The sequence below is a fragment of the Glycine soja genome, chromosome 3 (genome assembly GCF_004193775.1).
Source record: "Glycine soja cultivar W05 chromosome 3, ASM419377v2, whole genome shotgun sequence".
Taxonomy (NCBI): Eukaryota; Viridiplantae; Streptophyta; class Magnoliopsida; order Fabales; family Fabaceae; genus Glycine; species Glycine soja.
This window is the reverse complement of record NC_041004.1, coordinates 31,522,801-31,547,445: the sequence shown is the minus strand read 5'-3', so window position 1 is coordinate 31,547,445 and position 24,645 is coordinate 31,522,801. Positions and strand designations below refer to the sequence as shown.

Here is a 24,645-nt window from a genome sequence, read left to right as displayed (position 1 = left end):
TTAAAAAACCGATGTTGTTACTTTCAGTTAACATTGGTTTTTTAAATAATCGATGTTGTTAGTGGCAGTTAACATCGGTTTTTTAAATAACCGATGTTGTTAGTGCCGGTTAACATCAGTTATTTAAATAACCGATGTAGATATGTAAATTTATAATGAGCATCTTCAGCTGCATTATATGTTTGTTTGTTTAACCTACAAGATCAAAAGACAAGTCACATACACACACAATTTGATTAAGCAAACAACTTGGTTCCCAAGACATTTGGAAAATGCAATTTAGACAAAATACATAAAAGAAATAATAAATAAATAAATAACAAGTTTGTCAATATCAAGAGTAATCCCAATTCCTAAATGTAATTATCATTTTTCATTGTCCCAAAATTAGAATCACACACATCAAAGCCCAAATTTTAACCAAGCAATGAGAGATTAAACCGAGGGAAGGAAAAGTATGAACTATCATACATCCATACAGTAAGAAAAGTGGTGAAAAATAAAATAAAATTGTGGAACAATGTAATTTCTTATTATTTAAACAGTAGAATAATTTATATTTTCTAAGAAGATGATTAAATTTCTAAGCAAACAGTAATTGTGAAGGAATCTGTTGCAGCCAATTAAAATTCACATACCAGTGCTAATTATGCTAAGTAAGAATGGTGCTTCACAATCCACATACCAGGGCAAGAGGGAGAATAAAGAATCTTTTGCAGCCATTTAAAATTCAAATTGCATTTCGGGGTTACCTGGTGAGTTTGTCCAACCTATTCTCTTTGATTTACCTCTTTGCATTGACAGCTAAATTCCTCACTCGTGGATTCATATTAATTATAATAAAAAACAATATATTTAGGTCATAAAATTCTCCTTAGGTACTTGTATAGAAGTAAAAAAAAAAAAGATATCATGAATTGGACTTTTCTCATGAGAACAAACTAAGAGAAAAAGATATTTGTCCTTGGGGCATTTGTGTGCACACAACTCACCCGAGATTTAACACGTTGTTGATTCATGACCATACACGTTATTGTGGAAGCTAAGTGAAGATAAAAAAAAAAAAGTATTAAATGCTCTATACAAATACCACCAGAAAAAATAAAAAAATGATTAAATATAAAATATAGTATTTTATTATAGATTTTTAAAGATTTTTTAAATTCCAATAATTTATTTTTTTAAAAATAGTTTTTATCATCAATTACTAATATTAATCAATGACATATCAATAACATTAATAATAATATCTACACTTTACTGACTTATCACAAATCGATAATTATGTATACAAAATATTTTTATAAATTATATTTTTAAATTCCTAATGAACTGATCAAAAATTAATCAAACTTGAATGATAAAAGAAATGATGAAACTGTTAAAAATAAGTGAAAATGTGTAAGAAAAAATATGTTATTATTTTTAACGAAAATATTTTTATTTGTCAAAGAAAAAATATTTCTTACACTTTTTAATATGAAATAAGTTTTTTAATGGACAAATAAATCATATAAGCTTATTTATAAAAAGGTCAAGTGCAGACCTAAAAAAAAAGATATCAGATGGATCCATAGCCAGTAATGACAAGCAAGAGTAAAATTGTTGATTCAAGTTGCAAAATGAAAACAAACTAGTCCTTCTTGTTTTGTCTAGTTCTTTTTCAAACTAATTGTTAATTTGATTTGTTGAAAAGAAAGATCATTAAACAGAGTCATACTTTGTTTCCTTTCTTGGAGTTATATGCAGACCAAACAATCACCAACCAACTACTCATTTTCCCTTTGTTTTCCATCTCTTATTCCATTCAAAGATAACGACAAATAGTTGAATAGCAAATATTCAAGGTCATGAATTCACACAACTCTAAGCTGAAAATTGAAAAATTGAGCAGCATAAAGGCATAAAGAAACCATGATAACTCATTATTGAATGTTGTTATTAGGGGGATAAAAAGAAAAATATCAAATAAACATCATCCTAATTTCAATGCCAAATTATACAGAAATGAACAAGCATAAAAATTGCCAAAGTAAAAATGGTCTGAGATTGGTTTTGAAGATCTACTACCTGTTGAATGCGGTCAGCTACATCATCTTGCATAAACTTTTTCCCATTTGGATCCATGACATGAAAAACTGGCCAGTGAGCAAAAACCACATGAAACAAGATTACACAAGAACAGAAAACACAATTCACATTGTTGGTTGTTTGTGAATGTGCTTGCCATGCGCTATATATAGTTATGTATGATCCTAGTATAATTCATTGCTCACCTTTGTTTTTACCTATGTTTATAAACAATGCCTTCACTATAACTAGGATTCTTAATTCCTACCATGGTTAAGCCTAACACGTTGCAAAATCACCCCACATTCCAAAACTGTGTTGGACTCTGTCAAGTCCACGTTTACGAGAAGCATCAAAGTTTGCAACTTTGCAAATTGATGTATATAATAACAACCTCTGCTAATGCCAGAAGGAGAAAAGTTAGAGTTGAAATAAATAAACTAGTTGATCAATGGAAATGAGTTTTATCTAACAAATGAATGCATACATGATCTTAGAAAAATGTACAGGTATAGAAGTAGAACAATGATCATAAAGTATTCTTGCTGTGATTTCTCTCTATCCCGAGTATCCTTTACATTTTACCCAATTCTTTGTCCGCAACATATACCGATAACTACTATTAACTATCTGAAACTCAAAACTTAATCAAGAACTTGTTTTTGATTGGCTTTACAAAATCATACGTGTTCAAACTGTTTGGAGAGTCACTTCAGGAGTAAGGGTTGATTTAACAAGTAGAAAAATTGGTTGTCTTATCATTCAATCAAGATCTATATTTCAAGGGTTTTTAAGTTGCAAATAATAGTCCAAATGTTGTATATTAACATGATTAAAAGCATATGGTGCTAGAAAAGAAATTAACAAGGTTGCTAGCTGAAGCTTCTCCCACGTCTTCCCAAGGTTAATAATGTAAATCCCTAATTCAAAAATCCACAGCAAAACACAGAAAATCAAAAATCAAATCCCTCTATTACAACTATTGTACGTTCAAACAAACACCCATTGGAATTTAAATTTTTAACATGAGATTGTCGGAGATCGATGAAAAGAGAGGATGAGCTAGGGATTTAGTTACCGTCGTTGCGGTGCTTGAAGATGTTATGTTCCATTTGGAAGTCGCAGTTCTTGGTGTCGAGGTGGACGTCGACGGCCAACATCATCTGGATGTCGGGTTCTTTCTGGAAGAGCTGGCATGGTGGGGCGGCGACGACATTCGTAGCAGTGGCCATGGGTGTGTAAAGTCCCTAACTCTGAAACAACGAGAGCTCCCAAAGCCCTCTCCCAAATCTTTTTTTATTAGAAAAAATACTTGTTTTGTGTTTGGCCATATTTAGTAGCTTTTACCAATTTTTTTCATATATATCGTGTACTATTTTAAATTTAAATAAAAATAATTTAAAATACATTTAAATATAAGTATCAGTAACAAATATTTGCCTTGTAAAAAAATCAGTAACAAATATTTCATTCCAAAAAAAAAACAATAATAATAGACTAAAAGTTATTTGATGCACAACTTAGCCGCTCATACTAATTCTCACGTTTAGGGGTTAGTTAGCATGTTTTTTGAAAAAAAAAATATGGCAAATTTATTTATTTTCATTAAAATAAATTATTTAAATAAATAAAATATTATAACTAAGTTACAAATTTTATATTTTTCTATAAAATAAAAAATTTAATAAATAATCTTAATAATTATTTATGCATATTAAAATTAAAATTAAAACATATTTACATCAATAAAAAATATAATTTTTAAAAATAATAAATTATATATATTTAATCTACAATTAATTATATCCATAAGTAATTATATCCATAAGTGAAAATAACCGTAGGTAAAAGTTTGTAGAGATTTTAAAATATAATGATGATTTAATATTTATTTATTAAATGATGACAAATATCTCATAAAATATATTTTTTAAATATTTATTAGACATTTTGATAATAAATAATATATACAATAAAAAAATTGTATGATAAATTTTTTTATAATAATTAAATAAAATATATTAATAATAATTTTTAATTGTTGGATGATATAATTGTTTTTACCAACATTCTATAAAAATTCTATAAAAGTTAAACTTTACTATTAAAAACAGTTTTTTTTTCAAATGAACTAATATGCAATAATTAATATAAATGTGTGTTATATTTAAATGATAATCATGAAATAATAAAATTAAAATTACAAAATTTATTTTAAAATTTTAGTTTAAGTTTTGAATGCTTACCTTTTGAATTTGTTATTGTTTATTAATTATTATATTTTTTAATTAAAATATAATTAATAACTCAATATATGATCTTTAAAAATATATATATAAATAATTAAAGAAAAAGAGTTTATATTAACATCGGTTATTTTAAAACCGATGTTGTAAGTGCTTATAGGACATCGGTTAAAATAACCGATGTTAAAATCGCACTAAATCGAGCTGTTAACATCGGTTATTTGAAAACCAATGTCGTATAAGCACTTACAACATCGATGTTAAAATTACACTAAATGAAGTTGTTAACATTGGTTATTTCAAAATCGATGTTGTAGGTGTTTGACGACATTAGTTTTCAAATAACCGATGTTAAAACTTATTTTTTTAGCAGTGATTATCAATTGAGAATCTGTTTTAGGAATTGGTGTCGCTACTCCTCACCTTCCTTCCAAGCTGTCAAAAAAGAAATTTCATAGTTATAATTCGTAGTAACGGAAGAGGCTTCAAAACAACTTAGAATACAAGCACAAAATGCAAAAATCTATCAGAGACATTGTGCAATTCAAAATATCGGAGAATTGCAAAATAATTTCAATCAATGAAAATAAAATCAATACAACCGACGACGAAAAAAAAATGGGGGAAGTAAAACCCTAATCGAACATGAATGCTGAAATCACCATTGAGGGAGACATTGTGTGATTCAAAATCAATGGAGAGAGTGCAGGGAGAATAACTTAGCTCCTCTGAAATCGAAATCAGAGGCAAAAGCAACCAAATCGAACTCCGAGAAAAATTAATGTTCGCGCAATGCATTGCGCACAACTTCAACTCTTGCGATGCGACCCTCCATTCCTCGAATCCAAGAGCCCCTGGTTCATGCGAGAGAGCTTTCGCGGCGATGGGAGAACCACCACTTCTTACAGACGAGTTGAATGATGAACCCTAGGTTTTTGACTTTTGAGTAATAACAAATAATGTAATTTTTTTTTAAGTTGTGTCTAAATTAGGTGACACGGAGTCATGAAGTGATACGAAGCATCATGAGAAACCGTAAAAGAACGGAAACAAGTAGTAAAATTATTTACATTTGTGGTAGTTTATAATGACCGTTGGAAACTTCTTGTCAGTAAAACACAACATTTTTGTAGTGAGTATTCCATTATTTATTTATTTTTTAGTCACAATATATGTTAACTAAAGTGTCTTACGAAAGAAGCATAGGTTTATAAATAATTTAGATCAATTTAATATAAATTTATACGTAGTAAAACCAACCCAGGTTAAATATATATAGTCATGTGTTGCATAAGTGTGACAAAATGTAGAAGTCATAGTTTTAAACATATACTAATTTATACTTTTGTTTTGTAAAGATCTTTTACTCGTGTTTGATAAAGAAGATATTAAGTAAATGAGATATAAAAATATCACAAAAATAATAATTGTCACTAAAAAAATAATATTTCTTTACCGTGTAAAATATTATTATATAATTATATAATTATAATTCACTATTGATATAACTTTTAAAATAATTATTATAAAAATAAATAAAATTATCATATACAATAAATTATGATTAAATAATCATATAAAATATTTTACATCATCAATATATAATCTTCTTTCTTTTATCATATTCCTAATATTATGTAAATTGTATAACTTACTCAGAAAGTATATGATCTCTCCATTTTTTAAACATTAAAAAGGAAAAATAATTAGTGTTATGCAAATTCTATAACTTACTCATAAAGCATAAAATGTCTCCTCTTTAATTTTTGAATAAGATATGACCTCTCAAATTTGATCGTGGACATGACCACTGACCAGTGTGGTACACTACTGAGTACTGAATATATGGACCTGAATATATAACTGTTTACATGGGACACAAACCCAACTAATAATTGATTTGTACGTACATACATTATTCGAGAATAGCCCTTGTTGTTTATGGCCAATCGTAAATAATCCACAAATCACAGCATGCTTAAACACTACATCTCCATGGCGAATTAAGCTGCACATTGTTGTGTTTCCATTAGTGTTATGTAAATTTATAACTTAAGAAAGCATATGATATCCGCGAAATGATGGAAAGGGTTAATTTTTTAAAAAAATTAGCAAATGAGAGTAAAATTTGAATTAATAATCTATGACTTTTAATTTGAAAGTCGTAAGTTGTATTATATATATCTTTCTTTTTTTATTTTTATTGAAATCATATAAAATTTTACGATTTCAATTTTTATTTTTACTTCCAATACAAATTTAAAGTCGCAAGTGAGAATTTGTTTTAAAAATTGTAAATTAGTTACGACTTCAAAGTTATAAATAATTTTTTATTTTTATTTTTTATTTTTATTTAATATTTTTAATATTTTTTTACTAATGTTAAAGATTATTATTTATTTTTAAATTATAAAAATAATACACAAGACTTAAATTTAAATAAAAATATCAAAACGTACTTTTTTAACAAAAATATTAAAATGTTCTGTTACTAATATAAACAAATAATATTAACATATAATTTATCAAATAATATTAATTTTTTTAAAAAAATAATTATTATAGTTATCATTAATTAAATTAATAATTTCATACGGTAGTATTAATTAATTTTATTTTATAAATTATTTTGATATTAACAATAAAAAATAGTAATAAAGGTAGTTGTCAAAATAAAAACAATATAATCATTGATTTAAAATGAACAATACAAATTAAACACAAACATAAAATTAAAAAGTATAAACAACATTATTTGTTGTAAGAACATTTACTATGATTATGTCTTTAAGTCCTACACAATGAATATTTTTTGCTAAAAAAAATATGTGTAGTACATTTTAATATTTTTATTTAAATTTATGTCTTTTGCATTATTTTTCTAATTTACAAAACAAATAATAATCCTTAACATTAGAAAAAATATAGAAAAGATTAAATATAGAAAATATATTAAATAAAATAATATAAAAATATAGAAAATATCAAATAAAATAATATATAAAATATTAAATAAAACTAAAAAAGAAAATATATATTAATTCGTTAAATAATTAAAATAAAAAATTATTTATGACTTTGAAGTTGTAAATAGTTTATTTAACAAAAATACCCACCTACGACTTTAAAGTCATTAAATAAAATTAAAAATTAAAGCCAAAGTTTTTTACAACTTCAATAAAAAACTAAATGCGTAACAGTTTATGACTTTCAATTGAAGAGTCTTAGGATAATCTATCACTTATCTCTTTCTAGTTATTAATTTAAATTTTACGGTAATTCTGAATATACGCAATTGAGGATTTTAGCACACAAGTCTATTGGGATTTCCTGAGTCACTTTGGTTGGAGTTCAGTCATAGAGGGTCTTCAAGTTGGGTTACCGATTATAATATTGCTCTTCCATAATGAACAATATTTAGTTGTTAGGCTTATGGAGGAGAAAATGGTAGGGATCAAAGTACAAAAAAATGAGCATGATGGGAAGTTCACAAGGGACTCAGTGGCCAGAGCATTGAGACCAGTGATGTTGGAAGAGGAAGGAAAAACGTCTAAAAGTCAAGCAAAGGAGATGAGTAAGATATTTGGGGACAAAGATCTACACCAAAATTATGTAGATGAGCTTGTTGATAATTTGGAAATCCATAGGCCTACCATTAAGGATTAGCACTTAACCTATTCTGTTTCACAGACTAAGTGATTTCCATTTGATGTATTGGAGTATTGGACTTATGAAGGTTCCTAGTTCAGAAGTATGTTAATAAAATTTGGGCTTTATATTGTTGCAAATATGCACTTTGTTGCTGTATAAATACCCTCTGGCATCTCAGATTTTACTTTTTATTATCATTTGGACAAAGTCGTTGGTTCAGAAAACAAAAAATGTTTGGATACTTCAGTTTTTAACCATACTGAATGAAATTGTGTGATCTAAGTAGTTGATCTCATCTAGTGGGATAAAACTTTATTATTATTGTTGTTGAAGTAATATAGTTGTATTATCAACTAGGCAATGTTTATACTTTGGTTTAGTGTTTGTAATTGGTGCACCATTTGAAACTTTTATTTTTAATCATTTTGAATGACGTTGTGATCCATATAGTCGAACTCATCTAGTATAATAAGGCTTTATTATGGTGGTTGTTGTTGTTTGTAATTGGAGCACCAATTCAAAGTTGTTTGTTCGATGACTTGGTTTGGTTGTAAGAAATCATCTATATTTCTGATGCCTGTGCAAGGATCCTTTCAATATGTATCAACTCATGAAACTATCATTTAGAAATCAGAGGCATAGAAATTAGTTACTTCTTACATGACACTTGTTCTGTATTTATACCTTCTTATGCTTTTGTGTATCTTGAAATTCTTCAAGCATGTTTTTGATTGCTCTTTTACGCATACATGTTGTACATCATTGCAGAGCTAGAAGGCCATACTAAGAAAAGTTTGTTGTTGAACATTCTCGATTCCTACTAGCATTGGTAGCTAGGGATTACTTATCCTAAGCATAAATATGTTATCACAATCTTAGGCTGCCTTTGGCATCATCCAACAAATTAAAGAATTTGATTAACATATAAGTGTTCTATTTGAGATTTTAAATACATTTTTAGTCTTTTAAATTTGAGATTAATTTAATCTTGGTCCTCCAAATTTAAAATTGATCTTTTTAATATCTACAATTTGAAAAAAAAAAACTTGTTTAAATCCTTTAACACAAGTGTCCTCTACTCAAACACTTTTAGTATGAATAACAAAAAAAACGTGACAAGGTGTTTGATAACAAGAATACATGATCAAAGTGGGTTGTCATGTAAATAACTTTAATTTATTAATCATGTAAGCAAAATCTGTAATGATTTTTGGACAAAGGGGTAAAACAAATTTTTTCAAAGTTTTAGGGATTAAAAAGATAGATTTTGAATTTAGAAGACAAAAAAAATTATCACATATTTGAGGGATTATAAATATATTTAAACCAAACCTGAGCTATTTATTGAAATGAGTATGTGCTTACTTTTTTTAAAAAAGAATTAGGATTTTGTAATTCAAATTTTAATAGATTTATAAAAAATGAATTCATAATATTTGAAAGGACATTATGAGTTTTTAAGATTTTAAAGGATTTCATGAATTTTTTAAAAATATTCAAAATTATTAATAAAGATCCATGAATTTTTCTCACCTAAAACTTTAAATAAAACTCATCATCCTATACAAAGATCCCTAAACCTGATACATAATAAATCAATTTCTTCTAGCATATTTACAAGTACAATATGATCAATCTCTTTCAATCATAAATCAGGTTAATTATATTAGAACGATATAGTGCAATGTTTGTTAGTAACATTGATACTTGTCGTGATTCTCATAATAACAATCTCATCAAACAAACAAATATTCAACACTTGTTTCAAATCTCATTTATATATTTATCTACTTATATATGAGTCAATTTCTCATGCTCTCATTTATATATGTAAGAACGTAATCAAGATGTCACAATTGAAAAGTCAAAGAATTGGAAAGACCTCTCATATCACATGTTTCATGATATGTTGTCCATTGGTCGAAAGAGTAAAAAAAATATATGAATGCTTACTGTTTTTAACAAAGAAACAAGGAATTATGTATAATGAAAAAAAAAACATGTCAATAAGACTTTTTTAAGTTGTAAAGAATCTTAATTAAATATCAATGGACTTTATTAAATTCCTTAAAAATACCTAATAGTCTTGATTGAATACCATAAAATTTATTTCTATTATTTAAAAATCTTGATTAAATACCTTAAAAAAATTTTACACAAAATAAATCTTTTAAAATCTTATTAGAAAACAGAAATCATGTTCAAGATTTCCTTTAAACAAGTACGAATATGATTTTTTTGTTACTAATATTGTTTGATTATAGTAGACTAATTAGAAAGTAAAATAAGATTTAATTATTCATTTGATCTTATAGTTAAAAATATATATTTTAGTCCTTATACTCAACGACAAAATTTGACCAATAATGTTGAGGGGCTAAGATAATAAGTGATATTCATATAATCAAAATTTAAAATCTACATTGACTTAGAAAATCTAATATATTTGTCCAATAAATCAACCCTAATTATGTTAAGTATTTCGCTAATCTCTAAAAGTTATTTCATTCTTCTTTTAAAAAAGTTATTTCATTAACTCATCAATAATCACTAATAAACTAATAAACTAACATTGTGTGACATAGTTGATAAATATCCTTATTCCTTGAACATATATGTAGTCAAGGTTTGATCCTTGATCTGTGCATATAGAAGAAAAACATATGTTGAAAAATGTCAGTTAGATCTCAATGTCTAAAAAGAGTTTTTTTTTATTCCTGCTCGAGGAATATGCGGAATCAAAAAAAAAAAAATCACTAATTAGAGTGCCAACACTCTACTCTTTTCTTTCTCTTTCTTCTTTGTGAGTGACACACTCAGTGGCTTTCATTTTCAAATTAACCGCACTCTCACCCCACAACTTCTTCAAGACCTAAGTGTAAAGCTTCTTTCTGAAAAACTTGATATTCACCGTTAGCAAAGAGTGACTTCTGAGTTAAGTTTTGTTGTGGGATTTCAAGGAAGTTTAATACTTTGGTTTAATTACTATTTTGGTTTTCTAAAAAAAATTAGGTTCAATGTGGTCTTTTTATTTCAAATTGATCTTTTAATTTATTTATTAGGTTCTATTTGATTCCTTTATTTTTAAAAGTTTTGATTAAGTCTTTTATTTTTTTTTAAATATGTTTAATATGGACTTGGTTTTTGAATTTTTTTTAAATTAACGAAAGAAAAATATGATCAAATTGAATCTATTTTTAAAATAAAAGACCTAAATTGAACCTTATAAAAATAAATGTACCAAATTGAACCAAATAAACAAATTGAGGGATTAAATTAAACTTTTAAAAGGACCAAATAGAAAAAAAAATTGAATGACCAAATTCACTCACTTTTGCATTGATTAAGTCAAATATACATTGAATTAAAATTTGGAGTGTCATGAAGAGAAATTTAGTGTATAATTTTACAAAAGTCCCCCCCCCCCCCCCCCCCCCCAATAAGATCTGTCGTTGTTTATACTTAAAAACACTCTATTTTAGTCCTTATATATATACATACCATTTTTTAAAAAAAAAATTAGTGATATGTGTAGAGATTGAAAGGAGATGCACACATATACACAAACTTAATTCAAAAACAATTCCTAAGAATATTAGATTACTAAGAATAATTTTTAAAATATTTATACCATAGGAATTTAACATTTTCAACCTAAAATTCCCCATAAACTTAAAAAGAAACTCCCTACCAAATAACTTCTTAAAGTACATGGTAAAAATAAGAGTAAGACTAATATTAATATTAATGGTTTGAATTTAGTAAGTGTTGTTGAAGTGCTGCACGGTGTATATGTAAGCTTTTAAGTTATAATTAGTTATTTAAAAGTCATTAATTAACCGTGAGAGAGACCGAACACTTTCGAAATTCATTAGGAGCCAAAGGGTTTTCCGTGACTGGTATTTAATAACTTTAAAAGTAATTGTTGTAAAAATTAAATTATTATACATCATAATTTGCAATTGAATCTACTTTATCATTGGTGCATAACATATTTTCTATTTTTTTATTAAAATAATAAAGAAACAAACTGTAAAAATTATGAATGCAAATGATTTTTTGTATTGAATAATTAAATGAGACCAATAAAAATGAAAATTACAGAAGGAGCAATTGCTAAAAAACAAAAGAAATATATATATATATATATAAAGGTATGACAGAAAGAGCCTAATTTAATTTTAGTTTTTCTAAGGAAAAGAATAGACAAGAGATAATCTTTGTCTCCAAAGTTCCTGGTCAAGGTTCGAGGTTGTGTTTGATTAGAGTACAACCATGTAGCTAGAATTTCCACGGCAGAGCTACATAAAAAGTTGTTTAATAGGGTCATATGGCCTAGCCTATATCAGCTCAAGCTAGGTTAAATTTTTTTCAAATAATAAACTAGGCCTATAAAAGTCTATTTAACAAAAAAGGTTAGACTTAAGCTATTTAAAAAATCTTATGACATGTAACAATCTAAGCTTGGGCTTTGAATTTTTTTAAACAGACTTAGCCTATTTAAACAAATTAAGTTTTATTTGATGTTACTTATTTTTATCCCTAATCACGTAGGTCTATATTTTGAGCTTGAAAAAATCATATCTCAAAAGGGTCACAAAATTTCTTTCATTTCTACACCTAGTAACATCTATCACCTCCTTAAAGTACCCGAATATTTACAACTTTTGGGGATTTGATAGAACTCCCAGTGTCACATGTTGATAAACTCATAGAAAAATGTAGAGGCTACGGTGGACATTCATGTCCACATGGTTCCACATTTCAAGAAGGCTCACTACTAAAATAATTATTTTTTACGACACATATTCTAAGGCGGTTATACAGAACCGTCTTAGAATGTCACATGGTGGCAATTTTATAAATATAAAATTGTTTAACAAAGACGGGTTTACAAAAACCATTTTTGAAACTACCATTCTACGACGGTTTTACGAAAATCGCCTTATAATGATTATTTTATAAGTTACTATTTTTACTTTTTAACATTTTTTCTCTCATATCTCATTGTCTCTCAGCCTCCCTTCTCTCTTTCTCATCCTCTCTTTGACACTCTGACTCTCCGATTCTCCGACTCTTCGACTTTGTCATTTCTTCCTCTCGCTCTCACTCTCCACCGCCACCACCACCGCCGCCGCCTCAGATTCAACCTCAACCTCAGTAAGAACAACAACCACAAACAGCAGGAAAGGATGGTTTCGTCACAGGGGTCACCGTCGTTTTAGATGTTGTCTTTGCCTGGGTTGTGGGGGTACAGTGTTTGAATTCATAGTTGGCGTCCTACCCTATACTGTCACCGAGGCTTCTATTTTTCCTAACTTCTAGCCTGTTAGGGTTTTCGCAGCTTCCGCTTTTTCCCATTATGCCAATTCCTAGCCCTCGCTAGAAGGGAATTTTAGAGGGGTGAAAAGGAGGTAGAGCCACACTCACTCTTTTGTTTCATTCAGTTCAATTCCTGTTTTTATCTAAGAGTGAAAGAAAACAAAAAAAAATGAACGTTGTGCGTGAGAGAGCCATGGAAGCAATACTTGTAGATTGCGTTCAAAAGAGTCTTCGCCATTTCACGCACTCCGATGCCATCTTCATATCGGAGCATCTCTGTGCTCAGTTTCCCTCATAGGTGTTTTTTTTTTTTAAATTTCTTCTTCTCTGTTTTTCAACACCCACATTTAAAATTGATTTTTTTAACATCTGTTTGGTTCCTCACGAAAACTTATCCGACGGAGAAAATTAGTTACTTAAACCTACAAGCTAGAGGAATTTAAATTGTTTTTTCTTTTTATTTTTTTAATTTATGTTTCTCGGTGCGCTCTTTCACTGTGTTACCTTTGTGATCGATGGCTTCTGGTTAAGGTATCGGTAGTTGTTTGATTTGATTACTCTGTTGAAGTTTCTCGATGGAGTGTTTTTTGCTTTGAGAGATTTGGAATTCCATTTTGTTTTCGTGTTGCGTTAATTGAATGAGTGAGTGAATTGAGGTTTGGAGTTTCCTTGGGTGTGTTTGTTAGGTTTGTTTTGTTTTGAAGTCATAAACTGTGGATGGTGATTTTTCTGGTATCCAAAATTTAAGTTTGTTTGTGCCTGAATACTGAAAGTTATAAAGTTTGGTATGAACTCAAGAGTCTAGTGCGCTGTATAATATGTGACTTGGTGTGACCTAGGTTGGTGATGCCTATTTAACGAGTGTGTCCTTCATCAACTGTTCCTGCCATTTTCGGGAGTGGTGCCAATTGTGCCTTTGCTAGTTTCATGGGAAGGTTTTAGAGGCCGCTATACTGGCCACCAAGGCCTGGAGCACACAATTGTCTGTGGTCTTCTAGCATCTTTGTTTATACCTTGACACACTAGGAAAGCAGGAGAAGAAATTAAGGACCAGGTAATTCTCTCGCTTTATCATTTTTGTTTATACCTTGACATGCTTATTAAGTATATTCACATATACATAATAATTCATTTATTGGTTATTATAGGTTGCTGAATATTTTAGAATGATTTGTGCGTTTAAAAGAATTGTTCATACTTCATACAGACATCTCGTTGTTAAACTCTGAATAGAGCAAAAAATGCTCTAAAACTACTAATTCTGTGTTTTTATTAGTGTGACTGTGACATAATTATAGTTTGGCATTAGGGTGTCATAAGTTCGTAGTTGTGTCATTATAATTATGTTTGTGTAGCAGTTATGGTAAGATATCCTTTTATTAGTGATTAGCCTCTTTTCATTCATTCTCCCTTCTCTTATAACCACAGACAAACTTGTTTCTTCTATTTGTAGTTGAGTCAAAAAGTAATGAAAATTAACGTTCCTTGTAATTAAGTCATGAGATTTCTTTTAATGTTTTTTATTTATATTATGTCTTTGACATGCTTTTGGGTAAATTTTTATGGTTTGTTCGCATTATATATCAAAGGAAGTGTGCAAATGGTAACAGTGAACTATGAATCAAAAGAGGGAGAGATCACATTCAGAGCAATGAGCTTCAAGAAGTGCAGAAATTTGTATAAGCCTAATCTGCAAGTTGGATGAAGTTGTTGTTATTGAAAAAACCACAAGCACAAAGAGGAGGAAGGTAGGGAATCTAAAGCTGCAAATCACATTCTCCTTCAGAGATCTACTTTCTGATAACTTTGATTCAAAAGAGGAAGAAGTTGGTTGTGAGGAGCTATGGTGTTGAATTTACTAATTTTTATACACAGTCACTAAAAGATAGTAATAATCTTATCGTATCTAACTATTTCATATTAGATTACACTTTTACCATATAGAATATTTTCTCCAATTTGAATTCAATGATTAGTGCTGGGACCCAATCTATTTAAATATGAGCTATTTATTTCCTTTCACAAAATCTTTTTGTTTCCTTTTATAGTATTAATTGTGAAAATAATTATATTTTTCAATGGACTGTCTTTTTAAACAAAATCTACATGAATTGTAATTTTATTATAAAATCATCAAGGTTTACAATTAACTGGTTTGTCCCTAATTAGTGCTTAATTAATTTTCCCTGAATGAGTATTTTCTTTGAAACCTTAATTATAGGTGGAAGAAGGCTTTAGACATTGTTGTTGTTAGTCGTTGTTCCATGTCATATTTTGACTATGATAAATTAGAAACAACTCTTTCAAAATGGGCAAGACTTAGGACCATGGCGGCTAAGGTACCCCTTTTGTGTGGTAAGCTAGAATCTTTGAATAAAGTGTTGTGTTTGCTTTAATAATATTTTAGCCATTAGTTTCCAATTAGATGTAGTAGTTGCTTGAAATATAATTGACTGGACATAATTTGGCTTTTCCAAATATATCTTTTGCTGGACGTAATTTTTTTTTCTTTTATACCCTTTTTTTCCTTTTGGGCTTATTGGTAGGTGGAAAAAGGTTTTTCCAAAGATGATAAGGCGTAGAAATTAGCTCCAAGGCATTAACTTGAAGCTGTAAATTTTTTTTATCTTATTAATTTTATAGTTTTTAATAAGTTTTAAATAAAAAATGCGATAGAAGAAATGTTGCGGTAGAGTGTGTTGTTTATACTTTGTTTCAATGAATAAGAATATTTGTTTCAGGGATCAAGAAAGTAGTGGAAGAACTCAATCCAATAAGAAGAATAGTTTTTGGCATGCTTTACAACTAGTAAGTTGGAATTCTGTATGATGCTATATTTAGTTGTAACATTTTTCCATAAAAGTAATAGTACTTTCATTTATTGAGATCAAGAATTTTGGACTGAGGCAATTTTGCCAAGTCATATTTTTCTTTAATGTCTAGACACAAATTCTACCATTTCCTTTTTAATGTCTGATGACCACCAAGACATTCTCTAAGGTTTTGGTATATAATGATAGCTTCAAGATGTGCAAAACTCTTAACTATAGCCCAACTTCTCTCCCATGAAATTCGTATTTTAAGGACACCTCTTTTGCCTTATTAAAACTTAATTTCCAAACCAAATGAAATTATGAGGAGGGCTTTACCTAAACACCATCTCCCGACTGTTTTAGTGAAATTCTGAGGAGGGCTTTCTATCTGTTAGCCAGACTCTGAGTTTGTCTCTAAATTCTTGGCCATTGCTTATGATTTCACGTCTTCATTAACTTCAGATGATGATGACTGAGAATCACGTTTTCTGTATGAGCAAACAAGGATCACCAATGCTTTAAATATCATTGAGATAACGTAGTAAACCTATAAATATCATTACATTTTCCTTTAATATGTTATGGGACAATGATTTCTTTGGTTTTTTTTTCATTTTACAGCTCATTGTTTCATTGACTGATTTATATATGGTTGCGGTGCCATGGTTTGGTTGCACACAAACTACTGATTCTAGACTTTCAAATTACACTGCATGAATCAAATAGGTGATGAATTGTGCATGCATTGGTAGAGCCATATAGGCACAGGGGGAGTCATGGCTCCTCCAAAGTTTTTCAAAATTAGAAACATATATGTTTATAATAATGTATTTCAAAATTATAAACATATATGTTTACATATGTTAAGGTAACTGTTTCCTTATTGTCCTGCTTGTGACATGTAGTTGTGGATGTAATAGGGTTTCAATTATGTTTGCATTTGCTAGGAACCTTCTATGGCTTTTGCAATTCAAATTTTGGATGGAACACCTCTTTGCCCTGGTGGCAAGATTCCTACATCTGTCAGCCAGGCTAAATTTGAGTAGATAACTGTTATTGGTTCGTATGACAAGTTTGTGGAAATCCTTGTATTAAATTAATAATTTAGTATTTATTATGCATTCTTTTGCTTGATGGAGCTTTCTTTAATATGCAGGGGACAAGTTTATATCCAAGCATGTAGATGATAAAAAGGAAAAGAAATTGAAAAAGGTGGAAGACAAAATGCTTGGATGGGGTATGTTTCTGGAATATGATTCCCTGTTTAATCTTTGATTTAGCCTAATTTCCCCCTTTTCATTTATTTTTTTTAATTAAAATGCAATATTAATTTACCTTCTGGAAATATTTTTACTATAAATTTTTAGATGGTGTAAATGGGTCAAGTCTTTACTTGTGTCAATAGATTCTTTGTTGTGTATATAGCGCTATCTTAGGCTGAAGTTCTCTTAATTAGACGTTTCCATGCTACTTGTTTCCTATATTAGATGTTAGTTACTTAGTATGCTACTACTACATTTAGAAAGCTTCACTTGCGATTTACATTCAATTTGATAGATTTCTTTTCGATCTAGCTATTGAGTTATCAATAAAATTTCTTGATTGCTTTGAAGGGAATCTCATTCACGACCTCCAATTTTCAAAGAACAAGTCAATAATTATGTTGCAGACGAAATTCATGTGTTAGTGCCATTCAAGTTCATGGATTTGCTACAGGATTTTGGTGGCCTCGTGGTTCTCTATTCCTCAACAAGACATGGATTTGCTGCAGGATTTTGGTGGCCTCGTGGTTTGCAATAGATGACTTAAAAGTTGACATGATATGGGAGAAGCTACAAAAAGGTAGAACATTGACATCCTTGCCTTTTCTAACTCTCAATTTCCAATTCTATTGTTGAACTCAAATGTTACATTTTCTGAACCCTTTAACCTTTGTGGGGCTCAAATAAAGGAATTGGATTAGAGATAGTTAAACAGTTAGCTTCAGTTGGAATCAAGATGGTGCTCACAACAAGAAATGAAGAGAGGGATCTCCAAGCACAGGAAACACTCAAAGCCTCAGGTCTTTCTCACCTTGTACTGTTTCATCAGGTGGATGTGGCTAACTCAACAAGTGTAGTAGCTTCTCTAGCAGATTTTATCAAATATAAATTTTGGAAACTTGATATTCACAACTTTAATCATAATTACATGCTTTTAACTTGAAAGTTTTATATCCTTTGTAACATGAATTCAGCTAAATTTGTTTAGCTATATTGTTCCCCTTGGATTATTAAAACAATTTCCTTGACAGATTTGGCTATCCATATGCAAGGAATATTTTTATTTATTATTAATAACAATATATAAAGCAATATATTATTATTATTAACTTATTATTATCCCTGGTACATTTTTATTAACAATATATTATTATTATTATTAATTTATTATTATCCCTGGTACATTTTTTTCTCTCATTTTGTTACTCAACTTGTAATAATCTTTTCTCTAGCTACGTGGCAGAGCAGGAAGACAGGGGAATCCGAGATCAACATGATTTACGGTCAGGTAGTAATAGTATACTACTCACTACTGTTGTTATTGCTAAATAGTTTTTAAACATGCGTGTGTACATTTCTTTCCTAACACTAATTGGTGAACTGAACCTGATTGAATGCCATCTTCACATAAGGTAATTTTTTCTGTTACTTATTGTATTTTAATTTTCATGGGACATCTTCACTTTATAAGCTTGTTAATAAAATATAGTACTTATGTTGTTAGAGTGCATTAGCTCCATGACTTGCAAGATTGACTACTCCTCCTTCTAGATGAATTGTCATACTCTGATAACAAAAAATAACGTATCACACATGTCTTTAGAAAATTATAGAATAATTAACTGCTCTCTTTCTAATTTTTTAGCACTTCTCTTTGGTTCATCAAAGTGCTTTCTCCTGGTTTACACAAATGGTAAGCGACTACATCTTATAATAATTCACCAAGCTAAATCATTTTACTGATTATTAATTAAATGTAAATATTTTTGTTTCATAAAACATGCCCCTTAGAAAGTCTTCAATTCCTTTTCAGAGAAATTGTTGGTTGTTTTTCATTGTTAATCTTGTTTCATATCCTAATAAAAAGTAATGTTGGCAGTGCAACTAGTGTTGATGTTGAAGAACACCTATATAGGCTTGCAAAAGATATGAGAATCATGGTGTTATTTCCTCACAAGTAACTTGACTATATATGAATATTGGAAAAAAAAAATACTGCCATGGTAAATTTAGTGAATTAAGAGTACTTCACTAATTTGTTGTTTAATTTTGATCTTGCCTCATTTTCTTCCTAGTGTACACTTATTTAATTTCTTTAGTTCTAGATAAACCAGTTATAGCTTGTCTAACCTTAAACCTGCATGTTAGCCATAATAATGTGTGATCAAACTAATTTTCTCTGCTCCTGCCCCTAGTGTCCTGCTTTAATTCCATTTCATTCCATGGAACTATGGCTGGTTAATGGTGAAGGTAATTGGAAGCTTTGATTGATCAAGCAGTGAGTTCACTAAAACACTATTGTTGCCATGGATATTAGCCTATGTGTGTTTTGACCTTTTTTAAAAAATTTAAGTTATTATAAAGCATAAAATAAAATGAAAATTAGTAAGGAATGGACTGGGGAAAGAGCATGGAGAGAAGAGAGAGCCAAGAGTGGGATTAGAGAGATACAGGGAAAGAGTATCATTTTTTCTGCTTGACAATCTCCTTGTATTCTAAATCATCTACAGATGCCGAGGATGCGGGATTTGATGATGTCATTATTGAGGATCAAACTGATAAGGTTTGTCTGTCCTTATGATATACTTTGCTTAGTATTTGCATTTTTAGTTGTGATTCTAGAGTACTAATAACTTCATTACTTGTGTGATATGCTAGAAAGATCAAGCTTCCTTGATTTTTGTCTTGAAAATACATACATAGTAACTTTTATTTCTGCATGGTAAACTTTTATTTCATATTAAAAATAAATGAATTTATTAAAAATATTCTAATCAAAAGAATATGTTATGTTATATTATATTGTAATTATAATAATATAATAAAGCTATCTAGGGATTGATTATTTGATTAACTCGTTGATTTTTTGCTTTTGTCACTACTACAAAAATTATATTTTAAGACACGAGGTGCAGAGCTTAATGAGCTTGATGTGGAAGAGGAAGACGCGGCGGAGGAAGAAGGTTTCAGGTCCTCGTCTCCACTGGGGAACGATGAGGTGGCGATGAAAAAAATGTGCAAGGGAGAAGTAGAGAGCATTAATGAGTGTATTTGAGATTATCATGAAATCACCAAAACGAAAAGATCTTGAGAGGAAGTCATCCAAATATAGATAATGGCAATATATGTTTCATCCACTTTTTAAGTGAACATCTTTTTGAATTTTGATGTTGAAGTAGAATATCATAAATAGATTGCCACGTATCCACAGTAAGGTGCCTAGCCATATATTTATTACACACTAGCTAGGTGCAGTTTTTGCATGTCTTTAACCTTTAGTTGAAAGTCTGCAGTAACAATATTATTCCTTTGTGTGCAGGGAGAATCCTTAGAGGTAAAGTGAAGGTTGAGTTTCACATTTCATATTTAATACACTGGTTATATAGTTGGCTTTGAGTAGAGGATCCTTTACTTTAAGGGAAAGATTTTGACTCTGAGGATCCTTTTTTTTATCATCATTTGCACTTGGTGGTTACTGTTGTTTCAGCAAATTACTGTTGATTTTCTTTTTTGTTTACTAACATTTTTTCATATATATTAGACCATTGAAACACCAGACCAAAGGTTATATCCTTTTTTGCTCATTTAAATAATTCATTTGTTACTTTCTTGAATCTTGATGAATTAAGGTTGTTCAGATGAATCATACATGTAATCCAATCACAAAAAGTAAATGTTGTAGAAAATAGAGAAAACAACTACTGCACTAAAAATATAAATCAATTTGGATATAGATGTTTTCTTCATGTCTAGAATTTCCAAGGAACTTTTTGGTTACTGCTTGGAGGAAATGTTTTCTGTTTTTTATTTTTTTAGTTTCACTTTGTTTTTTGTTTTTTTTTCAAGTTTGTACAGGAAAAAGTGAATACAAAATGATGAATGTTAGGTTGGTATTTGGTTTGGGTAATTTGTTTCAGAAAGGTTAATTTTTATGTTCTAAATTTAATTGCATTAAGATTTAATAGTGTTTCTTATTTTTTTTGAGAAAAATGATGAATTTTCCTTACCTAAATGTGTTTGTCTTTTTTTTTTTTTGAAAAAAAATCACCACCTTACAGGTAGCTTAGTGGTGAGACTTGTCTTTTTACCTTTTGAAGAAAGTTCATATGCAACATTTGCCAGGTCCGCTTCAGGTTCTATTTCTCTCTTGTTTACTTGATGTTTGGACCAGAAAACCTGCATGTCTAGCATTCATTTAACTATTGTTTGATTCTTCTTTAGTTTTGTTTCTTCGTTTTGTCTGTTTCTTCATATTGCATATTTCTTTTCGGGTGTAATTCTTAATTTGCCCCTCATGTCTCTCTCCTTCATTTACCTCGGTAGTTGTATTTGTCTATTAGGTTTAAGTATCAGTACTCTCATATATTTGGGAAATAAAAGAATTTGAATTTAATCCTACGTAATATATTAAGAGGTAAAAAACTTTAAGTATGACATGGATCATAAATTAACCCGATAAATGATTTGGGCCAAAGTTTGTGAGAATATTCACATTTCATCGAAAAACCAAAATTTATAATTATATTTAAGTAATTGAAGAAATTTCTTTATTTGTATGCCATAAATTAAAGCAATTAAGGCATCCAAGAATATTTTTTTTTATAAATTTATGTTATCACAATATATGTTAAAAAAGTAATTAGAATAGAAAAAATAGGCTATGTACTTATAATAGATTAAATCTACCCGTAGTAGATTCTTTTAGAGCAAGTTATTTTTTCTAAAAAGCATTCTACGAAGCTTGTAATTGAATACCTTAATGATAACCAACTATCCTGTTTCACAGTACTTAAAACATAACCAAGAACAATTTAACATATTACAACACCTCATAATCCATTATAACATGTTATCAAATACAATTTTAAGCATAAAAAATCAACTTTGTTCATACAACTATAAGTACACAAAGATTACAAAAATATTAATGTTGCTTCTTATTCTATTACTTTTATTAATAAAAATTAATTACTTTAAAATCATATAAATAATAAGATCTAATTAATTGATAATATAATTTTTAGTCACTAATAAATGCATATGAAACTCACTCTTTTTCTTCTCAAAATCACCTGCTAATATATATATTTTTTGGGTTTCTATTCTACATTAAAACATAGTACCCTATTTATACTAATTACTGACTATTATGCTCATATAGTGAACCCAATTTATATTAATCACTTAAAATGGTGCACTGGTAATTTCACCAATATATTTTATGAGCAAGGTCAACTGGACATGGTTGCATTTAACCCCAGATTTTTGGAAGCTTACAATAACTTGGTTGGTTTCTTCTTATGTCATAATTGTTTTAAAAAACCTGAACATACAATTTTATGCGCAATTATATAATATTTTATTTGATTTACTTATAAGGTATGCTCTAAAAGATGTTGGCAGAGTGGAGGAAGCAATCGAGTACTATAATATATGTTCTTTCCTTACACTGGTTTGTAATGTAGTGTGTTTACCCTCAAGTCTTGATTTTTGTATATGATTTTATTGCAATTTCTATAAGAATTAGTTTTTGAAAATATTGGCTTGTTATTTTTAGGTAATGTTAAAGTATTGGTCATAGAATTAAATTCTTTTTAGAACATTATGGATTAGGAAAGTTCTATAAGATTTTTTACTTGTCGATGAAGCTTTAATATGCATATAAAAGGGTATGTAAGGTACAATTTATATTTTTGCTTGTGAATTTTTAATTTTTTTTTAAAAAAATACATTCAAAGACGGTTCTCTGAAAAATCGTCTTAGAATCCTTAAAATATTTTTAATTTTTTTATAAAAAAAATCATTCTAAGACGGTTCTATAGAATTCTATAGAGAACCGCGTGCACCCTTCTAAAACAGTTTTCAACTAAGAATCGTCTTAGAAGGGTACCTTTCTAAGACGGTTCATAGTTGAAAATCGTTTTAAAAGGATGCACGTGCTAAGATGGTTCTTTATATATAATTTTCTAAGAATAATATAATTTTCTAAAATAGTTGTTTGTGGAACCGTCGTAGAAAGTGCAGACTTTCTACGACATCTCCTACAACGACGGTTAATAACCGATGTAAAATGTATAATTTAACCGATGTAAAAAGTACTTTTTGCAGTAGTTCACTTTTGATTGCGAATGTAAGAGATATCTTATAATACTAGTAACCTTAGATTTGACTTTGATAGATGACCCTAAGTATCAAAGAAAACATGTGAGAAATATTGAGTTAACCGGATAGAGTTGTGATAAAAAATTATTATGACAAAAGTTAAGTCCTAAAATGTTAATGATAGTAAATAAGCATGACAATGCGAGGATAAGAAAGAAATCAATGAAAGTATTAATGATTAAAGGTGTAACTCCGACTTAGACATGAAGAAATCTACTAGAGACCTCATAGTAGTAATGTTGTATGCGAAAGATAAGCGAAATGGATGTTTATGTAGATGAGTCTAACTCATATGTAAGATCCTTAGATTACTTATTGAGACATTGTGTCTCACATGTTTATAGGTTCTCTCTTTTTCAGGAAACAAATGATATATATCGGGAGACATAGCTTAGTAGCATTTTATATTCCTATGTATGTATTCTATGTAATGTATGATATCCATGTATGAGGGGCAGGTTATATTTAATGATATATGAAATTGAGTTGTATTTGTACATTTAATTGTTAGTTTCTGCATAATAATCATTGTATAGATTTTTCTACTTTCGTGTTAGAAATCATAAGTGTAATCATGCTAATATTCTTATGGTGTTACATCTCTATAGTAAGATAATTATCTCTAACTACGTTTTATTCATTCATAAAACTCAAATCAAATGCATTGCCTAAAAATTTAGAGTTCAATTTCACTTGTACCAACCAAACTTTTACTTTGTGAAATATGTTAGTTTATAACATAGTTTTCATGTGGTTTTTTTAGGCTAAATAACGATTTTGGTCTTTAAATGTATAAATTAATGATAATTTAGTCCTTGAAAGAATGATTTTTTTTTATTTAGTCCCTAAATGTGTAAGTGCATGTTTTATTTAACATTAGGGAATTGATTTTAACTCCAAAACTAATTTTGGATCAGTTTTTTCATGTTTGATTTTACATTAGAGAAGAATTCTTAATTGATTCTAAGTTGAAGCAATTTTTAGTAGCTTTTTAGGTTGAATCCAAAATTTTGGACTAAATTTTACTCCTAACTTAATTTTATAATAAAAATATTTAAACATAAATCACATCACTTTAAAAATAATTTTAACCAAAATTAATTATATTCAAAATCAATT

At 28.9% G+C, this 24,645-nt stretch overlaps 1 protein-coding gene and 1 long non-coding RNA gene across 7 annotated transcripts in view; one reads left to right on the top strand and one right to left on the bottom strand.

Moving 5' to 3' along the window:
- The window catches only part of LOC114406447, a 28,510-nt gene extending 25,118 nt beyond the window's left edge, over positions 1-3,392 (bottom strand). Inside the window, exons 1-2 of the mRNA XM_028369154.1 lie at positions 3,149-3,392; positions 2,071-2,138 (exon numbers count right to left, since the gene is read on the bottom strand). Coding sequence (XP_028224955.1) covers positions 2,071-2,138; positions 3,149-3,302 — 222 coding nt within the window. The 5' untranslated portion in view covers positions 3,303-3,392. The remainder of the gene's footprint in view (positions 1-2,070; positions 2,139-3,148) is intronic.
- Positions 3,393-12,986: 9,594 nt separating this feature from the next.
- LOC114406446 lies at positions 12,987-24,017 on the top strand. Of its 6 annotated transcripts, XR_003665425.1 has the most exons (12): positions 12,987-13,381; positions 14,129-14,343; positions 14,879-15,037; positions 16,031-16,097; positions 17,050-17,161; positions 17,259-17,339; positions 17,716-17,944; positions 18,054-18,193; positions 18,597-19,927; positions 20,267-21,497; positions 22,744-22,816; positions 23,887-24,017. It is a non-coding gene; the product is annotated as an uncharacterized LOC114406446 (long non-coding RNA). The 6 variants fall into 6 exon arrangements; XR_003665424.1 differs by having other exon boundaries at positions 18,054-19,927; positions 20,267-21,486; positions 23,871-24,017; XR_003665423.1 differs by having other exon boundaries at positions 18,054-19,927; positions 23,871-24,017.
- Positions 24,018-24,645: the final 628 nt, after the last annotated feature.